This window comes from Camellia sinensis, chromosome 8 (genome assembly GCF_055761805.1).
Source record: "Camellia sinensis isolate YWXY chromosome 8, ASM5576180v1, whole genome shotgun sequence".
Classification (NCBI taxonomy): domain Eukaryota; kingdom Viridiplantae; phylum Streptophyta; class Magnoliopsida; order Ericales; family Theaceae; genus Camellia; species Camellia sinensis.
In genome coordinates, this window is record NC_138968.1 from 188770150 (window position 1) to 188789428 (window position 19279).

Below are 19279 nucleotides of genomic sequence, written 5' to 3' on the forward strand. Positions count from 1 at the left end.
AATAATTATATCTAACCACTCTTAGTGCTAGTTACAATACTCATCGTCGACCATTAACTATTATTTTTATCAACTCACTTCACATTTTTATTATTTAAAAAAAAATTGTATGTACCAAACAAACTTTTATTTTTATTTTTACAAAAAAAAAAAAAATTATTTCTTCTTCTTTTTAGGTAAAAAAAATTACTCACAATTTTGGGTCCATATTTGTCAAGTTTAGGACAAAAATCTTAATTCTTCAAAGAGACAGGGGTACCTGAGCAAAAACAACCTTCGCAACCAAGGTTCAAAAGTGACCCACGCACGATCGTAATTCCCTCGTACCGTCTTCAAGCCAAAAAGCCGCCCCACTCATCATAGATCATTCCCGCAACCTCCGATTTCAGAAAAACAAAAACCCAATTTTTACATAAATACATACATACATAGAGAGAGAGTAGTGAGAGAGAGAGAGAGAGAACAGAGAAATGGGTTGCAGAAACAGAGAGTTCTCTGGAGAAGAAAGGGCCGTCCAGGCTTCACTCAGCGACGCCTTACTATTCACTACTATGTGCATCATTGGCCTCCCAGTCGATGTTCATGTCAAAGATGGATCAATTTATTCTGGAATCTTCCACACTGCCTGTCTTGAGAACGACTATGGTGGGTTGGCTAATCTTTCATTGGATTTCAACTTTTTTTTGTGAATCTATTGAATTTATATGATTTACTTTATGGGTTTTGTTAATTACATGAAATTGTATCTGGGTTTTAATTTTCATGATAAATCGTGGTGATTTCCTCGTATTGGATTGGATCTGCCTGCATTCTGATCTGGATTCATTCTATATGGTTGTTGTTATGTTTGATTGCTGATAAAAGTGGAAAGAGATGAGCAATTGATGTTTTGAATCTTAAGTTTCTTTATACTTTGGAACTTCACAATGCGTAAACATACACTCAGCTGACCCTAATATATCTGTCTGGCTTAGTTGGTTTGAATTTTGTCCATTTTAATCTGTCTCTCCCTCTCTCTCTTTTGCTTTTAACTTCGTATTCAAATTGACAATATCAGTTGAGATTTATGAGATTGGTTTGTGTATGTTTTAGGTGTCGTGTTAAAGAAAGCAAGGATGACTAAAAAGGGGAATTGTGATGCTAATGTAGCAAGTGGGGATGTGATAGAAACCCTTGTTGTCATATCAGAAGATCTCGTCCAAGTGGTTGCCAAGGCATGTCATTATAAATTTTTTTGTTTTCTTGTGCAGAATAATTGATCAGTCTGATGTTGCGTTGAATAACATGTAACTTCTTTTGGTCTTTAAATAGGGAATTTTGCTTCCGGGTAATGGTGTTGCTTGCAATGTCGCTGGTGACTATGTAGGGGATATTGCAGACACTATTCCTTCCCTTGAATGTGCAGACAGGGAGGTAAAAATGGAAAAGTCTAGCAAAACCAACACGGACAGAATGCAAACTAGTAAAACAAGGTATTGTAGAAATAGAACTTTTTACAAATTTTATTACTAGCTCTTGTTATCTGATGTAGCTTCGTAGATTCGCATGCAGCACTATGCAATAAATTACAAACGACTAGAAACTACTTTAAATAGTTGGGTGTGCAGAAATGTTGTGTAGTTACATCTGTTTCTATTCTATAGTATGTGTTTCTCTGCCCTTTAAAATGCATTAACACGTTATTATTATTAATTATATATATGTTATGTTATGTCACTATGGTATTATTTTTGGATAGAATTATGTTCTTACTTTCATTTATAAAAACAGGAGAACACCCCATACCGAGAATGGTATCACTCATAGGTTTACAAGTACAAAAGTGTGCCATGTAGGCAATCCTCTAGAAGTTGAACATGGGAAATCAGATGGCATACATCCTGTAAAGGTGACTTTTTCCGAAATCATTAAAAGATTATGCTTTTCTTTGAATTAACTTTGCAAATATCTAGCGTGGAGCTAACTCGTATCAGGGAAATAGTGCCCCCTAATTTTGGTCTTGAACTTGGATGTGGCTTGCACTTGATTACACTCATGTGTCTCATGTAGCATGGACATGTGAATGATAAGTTAGAAATTGTGAATTTTCTCTTATTTTCCTCTTTTATTTTTTCTCCTTATGCAGAAGGATGAAGCTTCCAGTGCCCTAGTTAATGGGAGGTATGCATTGCCAACATTTTTTTATTGGTTGTCTTTTCGCTTTGTTAGTGAGTAATTTTTTTTTTTTTTTTTTTTGATTAGTTTTTTAGTGAGTAATTTGGCAGGCCCTTTAAATTTTGGGCCTCATGGACTTTGTTCTTCGGTTGGCGTCAACCATGCACATGTGGGACAACACTTCTACGTCCGGCCTGCATTAAAGTGCATAATTTATATGTTGTATATAATGAAAATCTTCCTTTGGACCCACTTGGTTTCCCACTATGTCTTCACAGACAATACTATGCTTAGTACTGGCACTTTTGCCTTTATAGTTAAGACCAATGGGATATAAATATTCATCTCTGGTCCGATTTAGGACAAGCCATTATTTTGGTCGCCTTTTCTTATATTTTACTTCTTTGTTTCGGCAATGAAATCACTGTCATATTTGTTTTTCTTCAATTGTGTCTGACAGACAGATTGGAGATGGCAGATCACAAGGGAAACAGTTTGATTATGAAGCAAAGTCTGATTTTCAAAAGAAAGAACTTGTACGTGGGGATAAACATGAGCGTACTTCATTTTATAGGAAATGGGAAGCATTATTTTACATTGCAGAGATTCATTCTGTTAATATTATTTCCATTGCTTTTTTTTTTTTTTTTTTTTGCAGACACATGAAGTACAAGGCTCAGGTTCAAGCTGTGAGTTCACTGTTCCTCTTACTTGTCGATGGTTAAAAATGATTTAACAAGCTCTTTATAGAAATGGCTTTCATGTACATTAATTGGGTGCTTTATGTTACTAATGGAGATTCTGTAAAAATACCAAGCCTTGTGTACCTTAAGGTATGGTAGGCAGAGTCAGTGGCAGGTTCACTGTCCATGGTGCATATTAATGACCTTAAATTATTATTTGTTTGCTTTACAGTTCTCATTGAAGAACTCATTTGATGAAAGCCTTTGTATTATCTCCTTTTTTTGTCCACTGACCAATGACTACTATTAACTGGGTGAAATTTAGTGGATGCTTTTCCATCTCTAGAGAATCTAATTTGGGGTTAAATTACAAGATGAGAAGAGATTAGGCATCAACTTTTCCCAACCAACAGGCTGGCCTCTGTTCATCATTCATTGTTTCATATATTAAACCTAAAATAGGTAACAAATAAGTATAATATAAAGCAAGTAAAACCAAATACAAGCAACTGAACAATTAAGGAAATATAACTAAAACTTGAATCCCATCCAATAGGGATGCCTTCTTTGCTCAATTAAATGTTGTTACTAGATTTGAAGTTGAATAGTTCTCTACATGCAGCTTACCCACCTGACCTAACTAATCGATGTTACTCTTTACATGCAGTTGATGCTTGCTTTACCCAGTCGAAAGCTGTTGAGGGAATTCGTTCAGATATGTCATCCAAATTGCTGCCAAATGGTGCACCTTCTGATCATCCTCTTCCTTCCATTGGTGAACTGAACAGCCAATGTCAAGATAGGCATACTTCAGAAGAAAATGCATACTCCAATGCTATTTCCTCAGCTGTTTCAACTTCTGACACATCTTTTGTGAAGGGTAACACTGAATCACGTGTCAGTTCATCATCGACTCTAACTGAAATGGTCCCTCCAAAAAGTTCACATTCGGCTTCTAAGGTAAATGGATGCTTGGGATAGTATTGCTTGTTATGGAATACATTTTAACTACTTCCTCTGCTGTTTTCTTATCCATCCTCCTATGCTAGTGTATAGATTCTCCACACCATTCAATATTTGGGCCCCTTGAATGTTAGATAACCTTTTTAAAAGATATTGTAGTAAGAGGGGTATGAAGCACTTCAGGGTTTGTAGGCCTATCACTTGTGCTGCCATCGCGAAAAGAAAAGGCTGTACCCAGTGCACAAGGCCCCTGTTTAATGTATGGTCTGGGAAAGGTAGTAGGTGTACAACCTCCACCCAACTTCTTAGTGGAGAGGTTGATTCCTATAACTCAAACCCGCACCACAACATTGGCAGCAGATAGCGCTCCAGGCCACGACTTCTTTGTGTTGCCATTGCTAATCAGGTGATTAGGTAAATTGATAGGAAGCTCATATTAATGCTTAGTTCTTCTGTATATGAGGGTTGTCAATTTGTTGTAATTTGAAACAGACTATAATCATTCAATGATTTGATGGTAGTCGATAATGATGCCCCCTAAAACCAACCATAGTATCTTATCTTCACTTTTAGACCAAATCAATAATTGTTTTGAACTCTTTTGGCTTTAGGAATTTAAGCTCAACCCTGAGGCTAAGGTATTTTGCCCGTCATTTGCAAATCATAGATCGGTGACTCCTCCAGCAGTGCCAACAGTTGCAAATGTGGCTTACATACCTGATAACTTTCCTGTGGTACCCATTGCTAGTGCACAGCCAGAAGTTGAAATCAGCCCGTTTGTCCCACGTTCATCTCTGCCTGTCAAGTTTGTTCCATATGGTAACTTTGTAGCTGGCAGTGGAATCGGCGATTCTCAATATTCTCAACCGGTATGTCCTATCAAGTTTTATTGTTTTTTTATTCCTTACTTGTAATCAGGCATTTTTTTTAGTAATGAAACATGCTAAGGTTCTGGCTTTTCTAGTAACAAGACAATAAATTAAATTCTTGGTATCTGCATATAGTACTTTAACTTTACTTTGTTCATGCAGAGAATATGTAATTTTTGTCCTTTTTTAAAAACAAAAATCTCTTTCTGACCAAAAGCAATATCTAATAAGGTGGCTTTTTCTTTCCAATAACATAAGCACTGATTTAGTTACTCCTGAAAATTTTCTCCCTCTTCTAGTTGCAACAGTGTTTAGAATTGAGCAGATTGAGTCATCTGCTAACAAACAAGAAACACTTGTGGCAATTTCGTTTATTTAATGTTTTGTTTGTATTATCTGTTTTTTTTTTTTTCGATACTATACCTAGGTCTAAACAAGGGGGCCTTTTGTTCTCAAACTTGTTCTCTTTGATTGGATGGTAAAATACCCGTCAGAGTGTATCAAGTGCAAATGTTTCTTACTGGATATTTCTTTTTCTGTGTACAGATTATTGGACATATCGGAAACAGGACTCAGTCAGTTAGATATGATGGCCAGCATCATCATTCTATCCAAGCAGGGCCTGCCTACATGCATCCGAATTCCCAAAATGTAACTAGTGTGATTTTACTTGGCCATCTCTGCTGCGGTTTTCTTCCTAGTGGTTATTTTTGTGTTGTGCAGCAGGATCAGGAGATGTTTTAACTGTTTCATTGTCAATTGTTAAATTGATTTTCTCAGGTTATGGTTGGACGATTGGGGCAGCTCATTTACATGCATCCATTTTCTCATGTAAGATATGATCATTTATGTGAAACTTAAAAAGATCGCATAACAAACTATATTATACCACTTTGAAATTTTCTTTAATCGGACTAATGCAAAATAAAAGTACCTGGGACTGCTATAAAATCTGCATTTGGGTGTTTCTCCCATGGTATGGTAAGTAATCAAATGCTGATATCAAGGGAGAAACTGCAATGAGTAAATTCTGAGTAAATGTTAGTTGACCAAATATTTTACTAACTAGCCAATTGCACTCACTTGCTTTTGTTCAAAAAATATATATATTGCACTTGCCCAATGTTTGTCCTGTCCTGAGAAAGAGTTCTTGTTTTTACTATGAATATAGTCCAAGAGCTCTGCATTGATCCTTTATTTTTTTTTTCTGAACTTTTTTTGTGAATAATGGAGTTTTTTTTTGTTTTTGATTTAGTTTTGATTTTGTCTTAAAGCTCTTATGTATATTACTTACTGGTGAACTTCATTTACTTGGTTCAATCCAATGGATGTTAGTTGTTCCTTTCTGTTGGGCTGCCCAGCTTTCATTTGCATGAAAGCAATTGACATTGTAGTCTCAAATCACACTTTGGCTGAAGTGATTGAATCAAACTTTGGCTAAAATGAGGTACTGAAAAAATAAGTATCGTATATATGTTGAGTGGCACTTAACTATGCTGAATTGAGTTGTTAAAGAGCACTATTCTTGTTATATACAACTTTTTGGTGATAAAATTGTATTTTCAAATGATCAGTTGTGTGTGAGTCTAATAGTTTAAACCTAGTGGCATCTGGTGAAAGAAAATCCCAAGGGCCATCAATATACCCTTATCCCCTAATAATGAAACCCGCAATAATTATTTCTATATGCTTATCCAAATGCAATCTCTCTTGAAAGTATTTCTTTATATCTTGTTTTAGTGCCTTGTATCTTTAACCATGCAATATCTTGAATCCTTAATTGCCTTCCATGTCAAATTGAAGGATGTGAATCAAGGTGCAGCAGCTTTCTCTCAAGTTTCTAACCGTCACTTGCTGACTCCACATCAGGGCCATCTTCCTAAGCATCAAGGTATGAACACAATAAATCCCGGTTGAATTATTTAAATATGTTATATAAAATCGGTTTACATCAATGCGATTACAATCTATAACCATTAGGTTAATGAGGAATTTCTCAGGTCCTTTATATATAAAGCAGCACTAATTATTTTTTTTTTTTTTGGTGAGGTTACTATAGATAAAAAAACCAGACAAGGATGGTCAACATTGATCAGGTCAATGTAATTCATTTGCAAAATAAGATCAACCAAACTAAGCATGGAATTTCTAGTCACACATTCATGTAAATGTATATTGGAAGAGTGAGGCTTTTCCTCCAAGGCACAAGTCTGTATGCCCTACTCTGTATCTATTTTGCTTGAGCTTATTCCATCTACTTTAAAAGGGCTTGCCTCATTATCAGAATTAAGCATAGAAATTTGTATTTTGAAATTTTGTTAGTTGAAGTTTTGAGTTTGCCCATCTAATTGCTTTGCACCCTGAAATGTTAGTTTTGGAAAGGCAACCCTATGGATCGGATGCAAGGCCTCCTTTTTTTTGAAATGTGTTTTAAATTCAAAAATGTATTTAGTTCTCGGGGAACCTAAGAAAGAAAACACATTAAAAAGAGGGGGGTGAAAAATGTGAATCTATTGTTACCATTTTGATTACAAGAAATTGTGAAAAGCGTGTTGAAGCAACATGTCTTAAAGTGGATCAAATTAAATTTTTTGCCATGTTCTTTTTTGGCTAGTTCAGCATTCAGATTAGATTTAGATGTGATATTTGTGAGGAAGTAATTTTCAAATTGTAGGGACCATGTCTCATTAAGACAACTCAACATTTAATTGCAGGAAATGCAGCAGCTCAAGCATTGCAGCTGTGTGTGACTCCGCCTTTTATAGCTGGACAGCAGCCATTTGCAGCAGCGCAAAGCCACATCCCCCTTCCGCAGCCTCCCTTCCCTGTGATTCGTTCTATTCCAGTTCCAGGATCCAATGGTCTCTTCAGCACCAAGTTTCCGTAAATATGCTCACCAGGAAAAAAAAAAATTTATTATTTCTTTTCGCAAAAATTTTGACTATAGCTAGTTTTAGTGGTCTTTGAAAATTCTTTTAACAAAACAATTGAACTCTAGAGGAGCCTAAATTTTTCTAGTTTGAAGAGCATTTTCTTATAATTCTGAGATATAGGATGACATTACATGGAAACTTCGAGCATCATAAGGTGAAGAGATAAGGTACCGCTATTTGTAAATGAAATGCATCATTTTTTTTATTCATGCCGTTTTGGATGCAATATGATTTCTATGTACTGAGAATCATTAACTGAAAATGTGAGTCTTCATTTCGTTTCAATTTCTGTTACTTTTCCAAGATGAGAAATTCTTGCAAGGAGAAAGTCTAATATTTGATTCTTTAAGGTCGTGTTTGGTTGGAGGATTTGGGGAGAGATTTGGAAATGAAAGAAAAATAATAGTTGAAATGTGAATAAAATATATTTACATTTCACTTTATTTCATACCTGTTCTTTTTGGGTAAGTTACAAATGTACTTCTTAAGATTTACTTAAAATACGAATTACTCCTTATGGTTTAAAAACTTACAAATACTCCCTTTTTAAAAAAATTTATTTATCAGAATTAATTGAAAAAATAAAATTCTTAACCATTGTCCTATATAATAATAAAATTACATAAATTATTAATTGAAATAAAATTTGAATTTCATTAAAAACTATTAATTAATTTAATGTTTTATTAATAAAAGAGATTATTTGTTATGAAATTAAAAATTTTAAGAGGCGAGATGTAATTTTCTTAATCATAGAAGACAATTTGTACTTTAAACAAACTTCACGTAGTGTGTTTATAATTATCTTTTTTTTTTTTTTTTTAATTTCTTTCCAAATTCCTCAACCAAAAACCTAAGCAAAAAGTAAAATTAAAAGCGACAATGCTACGTAGCTCAAATTTTGTAGCTCAAAAGTGGCTCAAATGGTCAAAACGACGTCGTTTTGAGTACAGAACAACATAAAAATGGCCAAAACGACGTCGTTTTGACCATTTGAGCCACTTTTGAGCCACAAAATTTGAGCTACGAGACATTTTCCAATTAAAAGCCTAAGCAGTTCAAATGAAGTAAACGGTTCCGTCCGTCGGGTAATAGTATAGTCATGGACCCTGTATTGTTTTTAGGAGTAGAATGGAGAGGATTAATAGTAAGGAGATTGTTAGTGAGAAAATTGATAGTGAGGAGACTAAATAAAATTGTGTTTGTTTTATGATAATTATTAGTGTAGGAATTGTTAAATTATTTTTATATAAAATAATAAAATAAATAAATAAATATAAAAAATTAAATTCATGTTTAAAAAAAAAATCCCAATATGTAAAAAATAAAAAAAATAAAAATTTTTTTAATCCCCTCACTATTTTTCTAATACCACCTCCACATTCTCCATCCCAATCCCCCTTCTAACCTCCATCTTAATCTCTTTCTCAATTTTACAAATAAACACAACACCAAATAATTCCACCTCTATCTTAATCCCTCCCATCCATTATACCCCAAAACAAATGGGCCATGGTGTCTCTCTCTCTCTCTCTCAGATTTCTAACAAGAAAACACATTTGACAAACTGTTATACAATAAAATTTTACAATTGACAAACTGTTATACAATAAAATTTTACAAGTACACCCCATTTTAAGAAATGTCATCAAATTTTTGAAAACTGATGCTTTCGAGGTAATTCAATTCAATGTTAGTAGTGAAAATTGTGGAGCCTTTAAGTAAAAATGTTAGAGGTCCTAAATTTTCTACCAAATAAATGACCAAATGTCTCACATGGATGTGGGGTCTACAATTTGTTTAGTAAAAAATTTGGTGTCCCTATCATTACCCATTTCTTAATAGCAGATACGAGGCAGGCAGGTTACAGCTAGCCATGCTGCTAAATCCAATGTTTGCCCACTGCGCAATTTACTGGATAATAAAAAAAATCTTCATAACACCATGTCTGCAACTCTTCCACAGGAATAGAAACCATCACACCAATGATTTCGAGGCACTTATCAATTATGTCGTATTGGGACATATATGCAAGTTCCCTGATGCATAATGCTCTCCAAGAAGGACCCGATCGTATAGTGAATGTGGTCCGAGAGACAACATGCTATTCAAAGAATAATCACATCATCTATAGGCCTCATGTGACCCATGATAACTAGAAGATCACCAGAACATTCAAACTTCAACCACAAACCCCATGATAACTAGAAGATCACCAGATCATTCAAACTTCAACCACAAACAGGACTAGCTCTGGTCACTGTGTTTCAGAAATGCATTTGGATATTTATAATTTAACTGTAGGAACAATGCACAAGTTTGGCAACATGCTAGGCCTTAAACGATGAGACTAGATTACAATTATCAATAACCCCCAAAAAAAAGTCAGTTTTTTCCCCTCTAAACTTAGAAATAAAAAAGTCAGAATAGTTTTAACTAAAACTAGTTTTTTTGGCACTCGAGGTTTCAACAAACCTTCACAAGAAGTCTGACTTGTGGCGGTAGCTCTGGTGGTGGTGTAGAGAAAATATTGATGCTATACACAAAGGTCAAGGCAGGGACTTAATTGGACATTGACACTAGGCACCAGATTGAACAGTTTCCTCATCCCCAAGATCAGTCTTTGCAGCCATGTTTTCGACTCTAGGTACCTGGTTCCCTCATATTTTCCTGCATAGCCTTCACAAAGTGTTTGATTTCAGCATTTATATCAATGAACTTCCAAGTCCATAAAAAACTATTCAAGGTATTTACTTTTTGAGTGTAAGTTTCATTTTTACCTGCAACAGCTCGGACATTCTGCCAATTCTGTTTTTCTCCGAAGGCTTGGGAACAGGTTCAGAATGATTATGAATATTGGAATGTATAGCTTGCAGGGGCTCTACTACAAGAGGCTCGTTCATGTTGTTCTTTATATGCGTTTCAAGTGACACCCCAATTTGTTTCATTGACTTAACTTGTTCTGCGTACAGAACTTCTGCACCTTGATGGAAAGGACCATTTTCATTCCGCACATCTACACGTGGTACCTGGTGGCTGGCCTGAGGTTGTAAGTGAGGCACTTGGCTTGGAACTGTCTGTACCTGTATGTGTTTGGGGGCTGCTAAATGACCAACTTGGGATGGAATTTGAGGTACTTGGTTGGGAGGTAGAAATCCATTTGATAAACCGACTGGCTGGAGCACAACAGGCACCAACGTGCCTCTTCCACCCACAAAAGGGACAACACAGCTCGACACTGGTGACACATGCTTGCCTTTTGAAGCCACCAGATCAGCAGTTTGAGGAGCAATTCTAATTCCAGGAGGTGATCTATTCGCTAAATGACCAGTTGGAACCCCATGAAGATCTTTGGATTGAGGGTGACGGGCATGCATGTGAGTTTGGTTTTCCATTTGGAGGGGAATTTCATTTCTCCTAATCATTTGAACATGTGGGGCCACATCATTTTCTGCAGAGATAGGAACATAATGTCCTGGCTTGAAAATAACACCCCTGAGATTGGTATTGGAGTTGCCAATCCGAACATTGAGCAAATAACCATCATCAAATACTGCCTCGACTACACCTGTAACTGTTTGGCCCACAATGCCATCATTTGCAACTTCAATGGCATCTAGTTGAAGAGGTTGGATTCGGTTAACCACTTTAAATCCAGGTGGCACCTGAGGACCCTCCCTACGATTTAGGCTTTGATCCTTACGCGGGCGACCCCTTTTTCGCTTCACAGGGAAATTTGGTAGAACATCAGAGTTGTTCCCTGGGTTGAGTTGGTTCATCTTCAGAAACTGTCAAAGTCTAGTATTTTTGCAAAATTTGTTATACTCTTCTTCCCTGTAGACACAAAAATGCAATCTTTGTAAAGTCAAAAGAAGCAAATTAATGCATAGCATGATATTCAAACGGAAATTTATCAATCAGATACATTAAAAAAATAAATAAATAAACCATAGTTACCATTAGCCATTGTATCCTCCCAATCACGGTTCTAAACTTCCATGAAATAACCCCAGATCAAACATCCAGGACATGTGCAATGTATACAATGATAATCTTTATTTCCATTTCACTGACAAAGCAATATATATATACACCATTATCGATTACCATGAATAGCCATTTTTTGATGGGTTAAAGAAGGACCTATGTTATTTACATGATTATAAGTTCCCACAGAAGCCAGCAGAGAGAGGCTTCTTTCGTGAACTCTATCCTATTTGAATAACCAGGCATTTCAGATATATCTATATATATATATATATGTATTCTGTTATTGATTAGCATGGATATCCATTTTTTGATGGGTGAAGGACCTACATTTTTTATTATAAATTTCCACAGAAGCTAGTAGATGGCAGCTTCTTTCATAAACTCCTAATTGAACTACCATGCATTTTGGATGCATCTATGAATACTTTTTCGAAGCAAAGCACGTGGAGTAAACTAGTAACTCAGTACTACTGTACTCGTAAAATCCTGTAGGGTCAGGGACTGGGGAAAAAAAAACCTTTTAAGATGCTGTATATTGATACCATCACCCAATGATCAAAGAAAAACCAATACAAATGAAAATTAAACCAAAGGAAACATATAAATGCATCCAACATATGCATAAATACACAAAGCATTGTCACATTAGTGTTTTCATATCATTTGGTACCCAATCAGCTTTACTTTGAGCAGACAGAACATTGTTTGCCCATAGTTTTTTGGGTATTTATGAAATAGCATTTTGGACCCTCAAATAAATAAATACAAAAAATTCTGAAAATTCCTCTTAAACCGAATAGTTTTTATGAAAAATTTGCAGGGGCTCCCAAATCTTCTAAGAATTCCACTTAGGTCCTAGAGTTTTTCGGATATTTTCATACAAACTATTAACCTCGTCCCCCTAAACTTGTGAGAATTTCACTCAGGCCCAAAACCTTTTGAGGTAGAACACTATTTAGGCCTCAAAAGTCTAAGAAAAGGTCTCCCACGGACTCCAATCAATAAACAAGCAGAAATACTAGACTTTTCACATTATCTAACATAACAGCCAAAACAAACAAAACAAAATAAAAATTGAACAAAAAAAGGCATAGCAGAAACCAGTGAAGTGATAAAAAAAAATAATAGAAATTGCAGAGACTAAAAAACCCCTAAGCTGAAAGTATTCGATATACATGCAAACACATTCCCAGTTAATGGTTCAGCGAATAAATTCGATTCAGATGACGCAACCATGCGATGCGATGATGATGATGATGATGAAAGTAGGGTAGTAGATACAAAGTTATCGATATGCAGAGTAGAGAAAACGAGACTAGGGTTTGACAAAGATCGTACCTTTGGAGAGACTTTGGGGGTTTTGGTGAAGAGCAATGAAGAGGAGTGAAGATTTTTGGGTTGAGAGATAGAAATCTGGAAAACCCTAGGATGGAGGGAGATTTATGGGTCAAAATGACGGCGTCGAAACTGTATCCATATATGGAGGAATCTCAGGAGGTCCGAGTGGGTGGTGGTGGTGGTGGTGGTGGTGGTGGTGGTGGGTCTCTCTCTCCCTCTAGTCTAGTGCCGAGTCGAGAGAGCACCAGAAGTGAAGTGACGGGCCTTCCTCTCCTTTCCTCTAATGCTAGACGGAGTTTCCCTTGAAGAAGGGGCCGGGCCGGGCCAGTGCCAGGCAATGAAACATTTGTTTTGTGTGGAGTAAAGGTGGGTGCGTCCCACTTGCCAAATATTTGTATACGTGGCATCAGGTAATTAATTACAGGTCCGGATTTATCTCCCCTAAAATTATTTTTTGACTTTTTTTAATTAATTACAAAAAAAAAAAAAAAACTTATACTAGTTTTTAAATTTTTTTTTATTATTTTAGTTAATTGACAAACAAAGCCCTCATAATCAATGATCAGTTATAAGTTTTTTGTATTTGAAAATTAATAATAATTTAATTTAGAATTTTTTTAAAAATTAATGATAAATTTTATAAATATTATAAAAGTAAAATCATAATTTTTTTTATGAATTTATAATTAAGTTTTTAAACTACCTCTGATATGTAATTTGTCCTAAAAAAAAAAAAATGGGATCATTCATCATCTTACAAATCAACCAAGATTTGGACTATCTTTGAATAATATAGTAATAGAAGGAAATGAAAATATGATTTTGGATCTTATAAATAGAATGAAATATGAAAGTGATTTTTAATTATTTATTTTAAGAGGAATTATATTTTCAAATTAAGTAAGAATCTTATTACCACATTCTTCATCACATTCATCCCTAGAGGAATGTTAACGTGAGTCATTTAAAAATAAAAAATATAATTTGAGTTCACAATATTGAAAAATTTATTATTTTTCCGTTGAGAATTGTTAACAAAATTAAATGTTTAAATAGTATTGACACATAAATTTTATTACTAGTATTAAGACTCTCACTAAAATGTAACAAAATGTATACCTTACCAATTATGTGTGTAATCTTCATATAAAATTTTAAAAATATCCCAACTTTTGATATTCAATTTGAACAACATAAGCATAAATTCTTATCACTCCCCATAAAAATTTTCTTACCCAGAGAGAGGCATCCTGGAGATTAAGTTATTTTTTAAAGGAAAAAGCAAATGACCATAAAATGGTGACCATATATCTATTCTATTATATAAAGAAAAGGCGTGCAATAATGTTGACACTTTTGTGTCGAATATTTTGGAATTTTTTTAAAATATCCCTATAGTTAATGTTTATATAAAAAAAAAGAGAACAAGACTTGAAATTGAAATCATGAGTTTGACAGAGCAAGGCCTTACTACTTGAGGACCAAATACAATATATATATATTTTTTTATCATTATTCTTATACTATGACATTTTTTTAAATTGCACATGCATTGCATGTGCAGCCCGCTAGTTGAATTTGTTAAAATATGTTAGTATTATATGTTAGTGATGCTAGTGGTATCATTATGTTTAGTTTGCTTTATGCTTTCGGTGCCTCAATTGGCACCCAATGTTGGCTTTCTCCTCTCTATAAAGAGAGTGTAAATCTCTTTGTAAAAAAAACAACAATCTTGTAATTATCAATTAATTAATAATATACATCATATTGTTTAACATGGTATCAGAGCAAGGTTAAGAGTTTCGTATTTGTTTTTTGCGTCACCGGCGGGCGGCAACCTCGCCTTAGCCGCCCGCCGGACCTCAATCTAGTCCGCTAAGATTTTTTTTTTTCACATACCTCGCCAGAGCAAAACCTCCATACCTCTGCGTCGTCGGCTTCATTGCCGTGGCCCGATGCGCCTGGCTCCGCCACCGCCCCCAACAACGGCCTCAACCAGACGATCCTCCAGTCGCTTCCGAGGTTCACTTACGGCTGTTCCTCCACCTGTACCGCTTGCTGCAACTGCCCCAGAGGAATCAAACCCGTAAATAGAGGGCTTCCTTGCTGGAGAGGATGAAAGGTTAGTCGGGTAACTTGCCCGACGTTGGTTCATGTTCTGGCGTATCTGATGCGCAGTGGGAGATTGTAATTGGGTGGTGGTGGTGGTAACTTTGGGCGAAAGGCCCTGCAATTGAGACAATAAGGAAGGATCGAGAGATCCAAAAATATCATCGAGGTTAGTTGGCTTCAATTCCCCAATCTTACTGTATGGGGAAGAGAGACCAGTCAATTCATCAATCAATTGTCGTTGCTGTTGCTGCTGGTGGTGGTGTTGGTTACGGAGACCTTCCAATCCAAGCAATTCCATTTCAAGTTCGAAATCTCTAGCACTCAAAGCAGTCTTAAGCCGGCTACCGGGTAGCTGCAGCGTAGGCGGAGAGAGGGAAGAGAGCCCTGTGTGTGTCTTCTCTATCCTTCTCTAACCCGTCTGTGCAAGATTAGGCAGCCTTTACTCTCTCTAGCGAGCTCAACGCACATCTCTCTCTCTCAGCATGATGACTCTTTAATCAGCCGACAATCTTCATCGTCCTCGGCCTAGAACAGAAATTTTATCTGAGAAAGCAAGAACAGAGAACCTAAAATAATGGGTTGTTTTCTTGCGTGTTTTGGGTCTTCCACAGATCGGAAACGCCGAAATCAAAGCAAGAACAAGGTCCTCCCTCGAGGCCAATTGCAGAGACATGGAAACCAGAAGCCTCCACAACCCATTGTCTCTTCAGAACAGGACATCTCTGCACTAACCCACGTGATCCTACTCACCAATGCACTTTCACCTCTTTCTCTCTCCTCCAACCCCACTCCACTTTCTTTTCTTTTATTTTTCTATGTCTATGTTTATTCTAATCTACTCTTCAAAGCACACCCACACCCACCATGGTTTATTTATTACAACACAAATCCTCCCACGGCACTCCCATTCCTTTTTATTATTCACGACCTGACTTGCACCCACGTTTTCACCATTTTTCTTTTATTTTACTATATCTATCTATATATATATATATATATTTAAAAAAAAAAAAAAAAAAAAAAACATACACCCCTATTTTTCTTATCCTCCATCCACAAATATTTTTCTCTTTTTTTTCTTTATCCATTGTTTTATTTTATTTTCTTTTTCTTATTACACAAAACAACATTCACAAAATCACACCAACAACATTCCACCACCTTGTCATTTTATTCATATCAGGGGCTCAACCCCGATCACAATTTTACATCACCACAAAAAAAAAAAAAAAAAAAAAAAAAAACACAGCAACAAATCAACCACATCCACAGGCAGGATTTTCTTCTCTACTCTGCCGCCGGTCTTTTCTTTTTTCCTCCGTCTTGGACGGCCCTTGACGGTGTTGCCTCCGGATTTCCCACGCCACCGAGCACATTTACTCCCCCCTGCTCCTCCACTGCAGCATATGGCGGCCCTCCAAATCGGAACATCACGGTGGCCTTCCGCTTCAACTCCTTGTTTTCTGCCCTTAGCACGCTTATCTCTGCTCGCGCATCCTTATACATGCGTTGGAGCAGAGCCAGCTGGGAGTTTAATTGCTGCACCTCATTTGTTCTACTCTGCAGCCGGTTCGACAAATTTGTGACCGCCGTCATGCTTTCCACACATGCCTTCAAAGTATACTGATTGGCCTCCACATCCGACTGCACTGCCATTCTTTGCTCCACAGACCGCATCGGAAAATTCAACGGAGTAAACTCCGGGGCGCTTGGTTGAGGTTCCAGTGCCACCGCACCAGTTCTCTCTCTTGTTGACTCGTTGAGGTCGGGAAAGAGGGTGAGCAGTCCACGGGAAGACGAGGACGAAGCCATTTTTTCTGGGCAACAGAGTGTTATAGAGAGTGTTACAGAGTATCTTCTCAGCAAAACCTCTCTTTCTCAGCCAAACGAAGAATTTTTCAGAGGTTTCTCTCAGTTTTTCTGTCTCAGTTTCTGCCTCCTCCGCTTCGGTTTATAAAGACCATGACCCAGAGGCAGCCACGCGCATCGCGCGCCTTTTGACGCCGACAACCTGGCACGCCTTTTCATGGCACGCCTTTTCATGACTCAGGCACGCCTTTTGATGACACGCCTTTTGAGGGCACGACTTTTGAGGACTCGATATCTACATCCATGTATATCTTTTGGGCAGCCTATCTACACACTCATCCAGTGTCTTCTACACCAGTCAGCTTTATCAATCCCTTTGTTTCAACCTCAAATAGGTTTCTATCTTCACACCTATTTGAGTTTGAGGGGGGGTTATACACAGTATCATGTTCAAGCCACCTCATGGCGCACTCCCTAAGTCGCCCCCTTGGTGCACCACCACAATCTTCTACAACGGTCCGACATGACCCCGTAAACTGTCTGCTACAACGGTCCGACATGACCCCGTAAACTGTCCTGCTACAACGGTCCGACATGACCCCGTAAACTGTCCTGCTACATCGGTCCGACATGACCCCGTAAACTGTCTTCTACATCGGTCCGACATGACCCCATAAACTGTCCCGACATTGATTCCGGTCAGCTTCTACATCGGTCCGACATGACCCCATAAACTGTCCCGACATTGATTCCGGTCAGCTTCTACATCGGTCCGACATGACCCCATAAACTGTCCCGACATTGATTCCGGTCAGCTTCTACATCGGTCCGATATGACCCCATAAACTGTCTTCTACATCGGTCTGACACGACCACACAGTGTCTGCTACAACGGTCCGACATGACCCCGTAAACTGTCTGCTACAACGGTCCGACACGACCATACAGTGTCTCCTATCCCATTTTTAATTGTCAGCTTATTTTTCTGTTTTGTTACTCTCTCCAAACTCAAGTTGGTTAAGTTCTATCCTCCTTGAGTTTGCGGGGGGCTGTTAAAATATGTTAGTATTATATGTTAGTGATGCTAGTGGTATCATTATGTTTAGTTTGCTTTATGCTTTCGGTGCCTCAATTGGCACCCAATGTTGGCTTTCTCCTCTCTATAAAGAGAGTGTAAATCTCTTTGTAAAAAAAACAACAATCTTGTAATTATCAATTAATTAATAATATACATCATATTGTTTAACAGAATTATATATACTAATAGGAATGGCACAAAAAATGGTAGTAAGAATACATAATTGCCCTGCAGCTCAAGCTTTTATTTCTTCTTGGCAGCTGCTTTCTTCTTCGTAACAATTGTCTTCTTCATGGCAGTTCTATTTCTTAACACTCTAAACCCAGCTCCACTCTCCTGTCAGCAGCAAATATATATTAAACACAAGAAGCGCAATGATTGGTAACCTCTTAGTCCGGATTCTGAAGGTTAACTAGGGTTAGAAAGGTTTAATTTACACGTCTTGACTGTAAGTCATGCTTGTTATTCAAAGTAAATAAATGAATAAATTGTGCAAACTTCAGAACTACATTTGAATGTTGTGCTTTTAGTAGTTGAATCACAATTCATGCGACAAACAAGGCACAACTACTCAAAAACTCAAAAGTAATGAATCAACAGAAGATATTAAGGGAGAAGAATGTGATCTACATTGAGCCGGAGCACCATCAAGCCGATAAGAAATACAGAAAATAATGAGTGCAGGCATGATTGTTCATGGAAGAAGATATCAGAGAAAACATAAGAGAAGTGTACCTTCCTGTAATGTCTGTATGCAATTTTACCCATCAACTCCAGCCCATTTTCAGACCCCTAAACCTGAAGAAGATTATAAAAAATGGATTATTATAGTAAATTGTAAACAGGGAGACATGCAATTAAAAGTCAAAAGCAACAAAAACAAATACCTGTAAATGCCAAAACAGCAAAATGAGTAAGACATGTATAAACTCGTACACAGCTAGAATTAAATCAGACCGATAGAATTCTTATTCTTCCCAATCAAGTGAACCCTGCATTCAAGGTTTTACACCAAAATGCACAAGGCTTTCAATTATGAGTATGCAATGCCATGATCTACATAAACGATACCTTTATTTTCAAAGATTCGACCAACACTACCAGAAATGGTTTTCTAGGAACTCCAGATCACTCATATCTTTTTACTACCAACAAATACCCACCATACAGCGTTTATTGTGACAACTATTTTAGATCTATGCATAACAGACCCCACTTGTATGGCCTCTTGTACTTAAACTTATCAACAAAGAGAATGAACTCAAAACTGCAATAATTGCAACTAAAATTTGAATGAACAATATTTAGAATACATAGAAAGGCCTTCAACTTACTCCCTTTCCATCTGGG

The 19279-nt window shown here is 36.8% G+C and overlaps 2 protein-coding genes across 3 annotated transcripts; one reads left to right on the forward strand and one right to left on the reverse strand.

Annotated features, from left to right (window-relative positions):
• Positions 1–200: 200 nt before the first annotated feature.
• On the forward strand, positions 201–7887 carry LOC114277075 (polyadenylate-binding protein interacting protein). The gene is made up of 13 exons (XM_028218898.2): positions 201–645; positions 1093–1214; positions 1312–1472; positions 1771–1888; positions 2126–2160; positions 2615–2690; positions 2813–2843; positions 3505–3797; positions 4412–4669; positions 5216–5320; positions 5450–5500; positions 6473–6560; positions 7384–7887. Exons 1-13 carry the CDS (start codon positions 471–473, stop codon positions 7554–7556), a joined length of 1686 nt encoding a protein of 561 aa, XP_028074699.1. The 5' UTR covers positions 201–470; the 3' UTR covers positions 7557–7887.
• Positions 7888–9867: 1980 nt separating this feature from the next.
• On the reverse strand, positions 9868–13298 carry LOC114277076 (uncharacterized). 2 transcript variants are annotated; one of them, XM_028218899.2, is made up of 3 exons: positions 12931–13298; positions 10383–11436; positions 9868–10281 (listed from the first exon to the last, which is right to left on the reverse strand). In XM_028218899.2, the coding sequence occupies exons 2-3, from the start codon at positions 11379–11381 to the stop codon at positions 10246–10248; spliced, it is 1035 nt and encodes a 344-aa protein (XP_028074700.2). In that variant the 5' UTR covers positions 11382–11436; positions 12931–13298; the 3' UTR covers positions 9868–10245. The 2 variants fall into 2 exon arrangements, with proteins under 2 accessions (XP_028074700.2, XP_082740510.1); XM_082884384.1 differs by lacking the exon at positions 12931–13298 and adding an exon at positions 11560–11678.
• Between the last annotated feature and the right edge of the window lie 5981 nt (positions 13299–19279).

Coding starts and splice junctions, on each gene's coding strand:
- LOC114277076 (XM_028218899.2), bottom strand. CDS start 11,381: ATGAACCAACTCAACCCAGGGAACAACTCTGATGTTCTACCAAATTTC. Junction 10,282..10,382: donor GAATGTCCGAGCTGTTGCAG/GTAAAAATGAAA, acceptor CACTTTGTGAAG/GCTATGCAGGAAAATATGAG.
- LOC114277075 (XM_028218898.2), top strand. CDS start 471: ATGGGTTGCAGAAACAGAGAGTTCTCTGGAGAAGAAAGGGCCGTCCAG. Junction 2,691..2,812: donor ATTTTCAAAAGAAAGAACTT/GTACGTGGGGAT, acceptor TTTTTTTTGCAG/ACACATGAAGTACAAGGCTC. Junction 5,321..5,449: donor TGCATCCGAATTCCCAAAAT/GTAACTAGTGTG, acceptor TGATTTTCTCAG/GTTATGGTTGGACGATTGGG.